This window comes from Pristiophorus japonicus, chromosome 1 (genome assembly GCF_044704955.1).
Source record: "Pristiophorus japonicus isolate sPriJap1 chromosome 1, sPriJap1.hap1, whole genome shotgun sequence".
Classification (NCBI taxonomy): Eukaryota; Metazoa; Chordata; class Chondrichthyes; family Pristiophoridae; genus Pristiophorus; species Pristiophorus japonicus.
Genome location: NC_091977.1, coordinates 47,597,871 through 47,604,944, shown reverse-complemented (window position 1 = coordinate 47,604,944; position 7,074 = coordinate 47,597,871). Strand labels below are relative to the sequence as shown.

The following is a 7,074-nucleotide window of genomic DNA, read 5'->3' as shown; positions in this document are numbered from 1 at the left end:
GGGGAGAGAGAAGAGCGGGGGGGAGAGAGAAGAGCGGGGGGGAGAGAGAAGAGCGGGGGGGGAGAGAGAAGAGCGGGGGGGGAGAGAGAAGAGCGGGGGGGGAGAGAGAAGAGCGGGGGGGGAGAGAGAAGAGCGGGGGGGGAGAGAGAAGAGCGGGGGGGAGAGAGAAGAGCGGGGGGGAGAGAGAAGAGCGGGGGGGAGAGAGAAGAGCGGGGGGGAGAGAGAAGAGCGGGGGGGAGAGAGAAGAGCGGGGGGGAGAGAGAAGAGCGGGGGGGGAGAGAGAAGAGCGGGGGGGGAGAGAGAAGAGCGGGGGGGGAGAGAGAAGAGCGGGGGGGAGAGAGAAGAGCGGGGGGGGAGAGAGAAGAGCGGGGGGGGAGAGAGAAGAGCGGGGGGGGGAGAGAGAAGAGCGGGGGGGGAGAGAGAAGAGCGGGGGGGGAGAGAGAAGAGCGGGGGGGGGAGAGAGAAGAGCGGGGGGGGGAGAGAGAAGAGCGGGGGGGGAGAGAGAAGAGCGGGGGGGGAGAGAGAAGAGCGGGGGGGTAGAAGAGGGGAAGAGGGCGGGGTGGGGAGAAGAGGGAGAGAAGGGGGAGTGGGGAGAAGAGGGAGAGAAGGGGGAGTGGGGAGAAGAGGGAGAGAAGGGGGAGTGGGGAGAAGAGGGAGAGAAGGGGGAGTGGGGAGAAGAGGGAGAGAAGGGGGAGTGGGGAGAAGAGGGAGAGAAAGGGGAGTGGGGTTGGGGGGAGAATGCTGAATGGGCCAGGCCACCGCTGCCGCCAAGACTTCGGGCAGGGCCCACCTCCAGCGAGATGCTGGCCGGGTGGGCTCCGTCGACGACTACAGGAGGAGGGGGGAGGGACAACGGGAGGGATACCCAAGTCCCGATTTTCGCCCGGTGAGCCCATTCGGCCAGGGCTAGGATCAGGCCCCTCCCACGCAGTCTCGGGTGCCTGGAGTTACTGCACATGTGCGCACACTCTAGCGCGCATGTGCAGAGGTCCCGGCATTGTTTTCAGCGCTGGGACCTGGCTCCACCCCCGACCCCTTGTGCTGCACCACGCTGAGCACGAAGACATCCTGAGGAGACCGGAGAATCACAAGTTAAGTTTTCGCCGCCCTTTTTGTTCCAGAAAGTCGGTGCACCTTATCGAGATGCGCCGTTTTTCCAGACGGCGGAAACTTGGGCCCATAATGTAACTGGATAGATTGACATGTTTGGTCCACTACTAAAATTCAAATATTGCATACACTCTCAAAGTTATTTTAATAAGGAACATTTTAATTACGAGATGAGAATTAACTCAGACTGCCAGCATGTCCAGGCAATCCCTGTCGATTATTTTTGGTTTTTTTTCCTGAGCTTCAATCTTTTCTTTAAATCTTTCTTCAGCCTCTGCTCTCCATCCATTCTGGAATTGGGAGGAACTTTGTTCTTGTGCTTTAATGTCCCAAGTTTCTCTAATTACTGCAGTGCAAAATACAATAGACACATCTCATCCCTGATGTGCCATCCAATCTTAAATAAACTCATCACTGCTGCACTGGGACAAAGCTTAACCTTTAACATTCAATTCATCTGTGGCTTGTTGTTCTGCTGGGGCAGCCTCATCCCGTTTGATATGGGAAAACGTGTCAAAGATTGACCTGGACATGATTATGTCAATCTGAACATTAGCCTTCAGAAGCCATTTTTAGACAATTGGTAACCTCCACCAAGTGCTATCCTTATCCCAAGATAAAATATGCCCAAGAATATGCTTCAAAGATCAATTTACCAATATCATTTGAGCTCCCCCTTCCAACCCAAATAATGGATTAGATTCGAGAACACACTCCCATTTTATCATATATGAAGTTTTATATTATCCTATAATGGGCTTTCTTACTGCAATTTTAAGCCTTGTAACTCTCCACTGTGATTGAACTGTTGGGAGTTTTTGCTTTTGTCTCTGCTCAATATGATGCGACATTATAGGAGGCCGAGTTATGATGGGGCTTGGCAACAGGAAGAGCGGTTTTACAAAGAAATGTACTCAAACACAGGTCTTCAAATAGTATTAAACAAAAAATAAACTATCACAATCTGAATCAAGGATGTGTTGCTGCCTTTAAACATATATACACACACAAATGATCCAAATATTTCTGTAACGAAGCTATCAGGAATCTCAATGCAACAGAAAGAAAGTGAAAAATCTGAAAAGGTACAAGGCGGCTTTAAAGTGAGGATGAATCCAAAATAATAAATGTTCTGAAATGAATACTTAGACGTAATCAAAGATAACCCAAGCAAAATCAGTAACTTTGATATAAAATATGAGAGTCAGAGACAGGCTAACACGGTTCAAAACAACGGCCCTGAATATGCAGTCGGAGGCTTCGCACAGGGAAATGCCTCCAAACCGCATATAAAATACCCGCGTATCTGGAGGTGCGGAGATTTGCAGCCCTGGGGCTCTCCATATACCCGTGGGAAGAGGCCCACATATCTCAGGTGCAGGCAGTTTGCGAGCACCCCTGGGATCACGGGGTCCACGATTGATAGAAGGGGATCCCCATTCATATTTATGGGAATTCTGTATGCACAGAAACCCCATAATTATAAATGAATGGGAATACCCCCCAAAAAATACATCTAGACATCAAATTTGGAAAAGAATCACATAAAATGGCATTTAATTAAATATTTAAAACAAAAATGTAATTTTGTGAAATATAAATTTACATGTTTTAAAGGGGCTAATAATAAATTTCTTCACCTGTTTTTAAAACGTATAAATTATTGCTAAAATGTTATTCTTCTGTTCTTTAAAACTCTTACGCTGGTAAAAGCAAGCGTTATGCCCGCTTTTATCAGGCGCAAGAATTTCACTGTCCTTCAATGGGCAGAAGTTCCTCCGCCCGCTGTTGCCCTTTTCTCGTGGATGTGTTGGATTTGTCAAGAGAATTCTTGACAGATGGCAAGTTCCGAGTTTTAACACATGCCTAAACCTGGAACTTGAGCAACTCCTAAGGGCACGTGCATTTCTCGTACAGTAGGCACCGCAAATTATAGTTCAATAAATCCCCAGGGATAGACGGCATCTATCCCAGATTACGAGAAACAAGGGAGATTTGTGAAGCACCGACAAGGGGGGGGACTGCAGCTAATCCGTGCTTCCGATTTCCTGGTTTGCTGGCTGAGAATTCTTTATGAGTGCCTGCTTCGATAGTTTGGTGACATTACTTGCTGTTCACTGGAGTTCCCTTTTGACACACAAGATTATGAGGGGGCTTGACAAGGTGGATGCATAGAGGATGTTTCCACTGATGGGGGAGACTAGAACTAGAGGGCATGATCTTAGAATAAGGGGTCGCCCATTTAAAACAGATGAGGAGAAATTTCCTCTGAGGGTTGTAAATCTGTGGAATTCGCTGCCTTAGAGAGCTGTGGTAGCTGGGACATTGAATAAATTAAAGACAGAAATAGACAGTTTCTTAAACGATTAGGGGATAAGGGATTATGGGGAGTGGGCGGGAAAGTGGAGCTGAGTCCATGAACAGATCAGCCATGCATGATCTTATTAAATGGCAGAGCAGGCTCGAGGGGCTGTATAGCCTACTCCTATTTCTTATGTTCTTATGACAGTGCTACAATCAATTTCATGTCGATGAAGCTAAAGTTCTCGCCACAGAGATCTCGAGATCTCTTAGCTGCTTTCATAGAGGTCAGCAGCAATCGCCGTTGCTTTGCTGCTTACCGCAAATTACGGGCCAATTAGTCACACAGGTTGAACCTCCCTTACCCAGAACTCCCTTATCCGGAATCACCCCACATCCAGAACCATTCCCGGCCACCGCTTACGCAGAACTCCAACATGAACAAATTGAAGTCCTTCCTCGCTGCTGACTCCCACAATCGCTGGCCTGACCCCACGATTCACTGCCCACCCACCCGCCCCCGCCCAATGATCTCTCTGCCACACTCCCAGCCCCAAGCCAGCTAGCACCGATATACCCTTGCTCTGTACTTGTACCATCCAATTTAATTTGACCACCCCAGTCTGGAAAAATCCCTTATCCAGAACAGGCCAGGTCCCGGGGGTTCTGGTTAAGGGAGGTTCAACCTGTACTTCCATTCAGTTTAAAATAATGGAATTTGTTATCAGAAGTAAACTTGAGAATGATCAGTACAATAACCTAGCTAACAACAGTCAACATAGATCAAGAGGTAGAAATCTGCCTTCCCAAACTTTGAAACTTTAAGGAAATGAGTAATGTAGGAAACATGGCAGCCAATTTTCGCACAGCAAGCTCCCACAAACAGTGTGATAATGACCAGGCAATCTTTGTGTGATGCTGGTTAAGGAACAAATATTCGCCAAGACACTAATATGGCACATGAAAAACTATTTGTTAAACGCAAAGCTTTGTGGAGAGTCGGAATAGTTTAGGAATGTTTAAAAAATTGATTGAAAGATAGAAAATAACTCGTACTGTTTAGAGAACTTTTGCCTGGTGGTTGGTGGGTGGGAGTACTGAGCGGGATGCTGTCGAGCCTGGTGTTGAGATCACTACTGTTTCAAATTTATTTAAGGATGGAAATCAGAAATGCAATACAATGCAGTCAACTTTGCAAAAGATAATAAACCAGGTTGAGTAGCAGAATCAGTGCTGGAAAAATATGTAAGCGAAGCACTAAAACTGTACAAGAAATTTAACACAGATAAATGTAAAGTATTGCACACTAGAAGCAAAAATAAACAGCTTGCATTTATATCGTGCCTTTAATGTCGAAAATCTATCCCAAGGTACTTCACAGATGTAATCAGACAAAAATCTACGCCAAGCCAGAGGAGGAGATATTAGGGTGAGGAGAGGTTTGATCAAAGAGTTCAGTTTTAAGGAGAGTCTTAGAGAGGTTTAGGGAGAGAATTCCCGAGGTTAGCTGAAGGCAGTTCCATCAATGGTGAGCCAAAAGAAGTGAGGGATGCACAAGAGGCCAGAGTTGGAGAAATTCAGGGTGCAGTAAGACTGGAGAGGGTTATAGAGACAAGTTGGGGCAAAGCCATGAATTGAATTTAAATATAAAAATGAGAATTTCAAATTTGAGGCATTGGACTGATGGGTGAGCGAGACTTGGTGCAGGATAGGATACAGAAAGCAGAGTTTTGGATGAGATGAAGTTTAAGGACGGTTCAGTATGGCAGGCCAGCCAGAAGAGAATTAGAAGAGTCAGGTGTGGAGATGACAAAGGTATGAATGAGGGCTTCAGCAGAAGATGGGCTGAGACAGGGAGGAGGTGGGTGATGTTATGGAGCATTCTTTGTGAAAGTCATGATTATGGGGTCAGCAGCTCAGCCTCTCAAATAGGTTGCTGAGACAATGGCCAGAGAGGGAGGGGTGGAAATTGATGGCAAGAGTACGAGTTTGTGACTCGTGTTGAAGATAATGGTTACAGTTTTCCCAATATTTAACTTGAGGAAATTGCATAGAACTGGATGTCTGACAAGCAGCTTGACAACACGACGACAAAGGAGGGATCGGGAGCGGTGGCAGAGGTGTAGTGCTGGGTGTTGCTGGCATAACCTGACTCCGTCTTCAGATTATGTTGCCTTGGGGCAGCATGTAGCTGAGAGAAAGGAGGACGCTATGATCGATGCTTGGGGGGGGGGGGGGCACTCCCATTAGAAAGAATCTATTACATGCTCTTGCAGAAAGCCTCGGGTATCTTCCATTGTTCATGTCAGAAGAAATGGAATGCAGTTCATCAATGGAAACCGATGTCTTTTGTCAAAATGTTTTAATGTCTATGTAGGCACTGAATGCAAGATTTATAAAGCGTTCATTCCAGATCTTCTATCGAAAGTGCGCGTCTCAGAGGTTATTGTAACGAATGCATACTCACAGCTGAGAGTTTCACTGTATCAGAGGTCAGTTGAGTTCTATTTACCATTTCGCAAAATGACAAGAGTCCCAAGTTTAGAGACAGAAAAGAGTTGGCTCAGTTTGAAATTGTTGCATTTTCAACACAGATTGAAAGACTAATCTAAAAGGATGCAATGCATTCTGGATTTCAGATTGTGACCCTGATCTGAAACAGATATTTTGTGGCAGCAAACAAGATTTTATTACACAAGGATTGTACTGATTAGGTTTCTAAAGTGGATGGTATTCAGCTACGAACTAGTTTAACCTTATTCTAGTCAAAGTGGGGGGGGGGGGTGTGGGGGGGGGGAAAAGAGAGAAGGAAACTACCAATGTAATGGAAACACAGTAGGACAGGCAGCCCCCGTGGAGATCTGTGACAGCATCTTCATCAGAGATCAAACAGGGAGCTTCTTGGTCTACATGATTCAGTGCCACACCATATGGTTCTCACTCATCCACTGAGGCATCAGGGAACGAGAATATTTTAATATTTATCCAAACCAGATCATGCAGAAGAAATTGTGCCATTCCTAAGCTTAGCGGTTATTTTGATAATCTTTCATGCTGCATTACAATAAACATCTGATATTAAAACCGCTTTAATAATACAACAAAAACCCTTACCATTCTTGCTGACATCCAATTCCCTGAGATTGATGAGATTTGCAATGGATGCTGGCAACACAGTTAGATCATTATCCGGCATGCTCAGCTTGTGCAGAGACTGGCAATTGAACAGTTGCTGTATGGTTAAAAAAAAGGAAAAAAAAAGTAATTAAAGCAAGATGCTACAAAAATGAATTGATCAATAAGCATTTAGTAAGTAATGAGGCTTAAAATATATAGCCAACCAGTATTCTTTCAGCTATAGCTAAAACATGAAAGGAAGCATTAAGTCCACCAGTGAAGCCCTGACATTTAAGCACCTACAATATTGTGTGACTCGCTCGAAGCCAAGATACAATTAAACAATTGTTTATTTCAACTTTAAGTCATTTAAAACACAAGCTGAGCATTAATTAGCCCCAACACTTTGAAACTTGTATGTGCCGTAATTTGCGGCCCCTACGAGCGCATGCGAGGTGCACCTGTGCCCGCATGGGCCATGCAAGTTCCGGGTTTCGGCATGTCCTAAACCCTGAACTTGATCCACCGCATCCCCGGGAAAGGGCA

General features: G+C 45.8%; 1 protein-coding gene across 4 annotated transcripts in view; it reads right to left on the bottom strand.

Annotated features, from left to right (window-relative positions):
- Nucleotides 1–7,074, bottom strand: part of erbin (erbb2 interacting protein) — a 280,745-nt gene that overhangs the window by 153,072 nt on the left and 120,599 nt on the right. For all 4 annotated transcript variants that reach the window (XM_070879386.1, XM_070879413.1, XM_070879395.1 and 1 more), the window contains one exon: nucleotides 6,526–6,643. In XM_070879386.1, coding sequence (XP_070735487.1) covers nucleotides 6,526–6,643 — 118 coding nt within the window. The remainder of the gene's footprint in view (nucleotides 1–6,525; nucleotides 6,644–7,074) is intronic.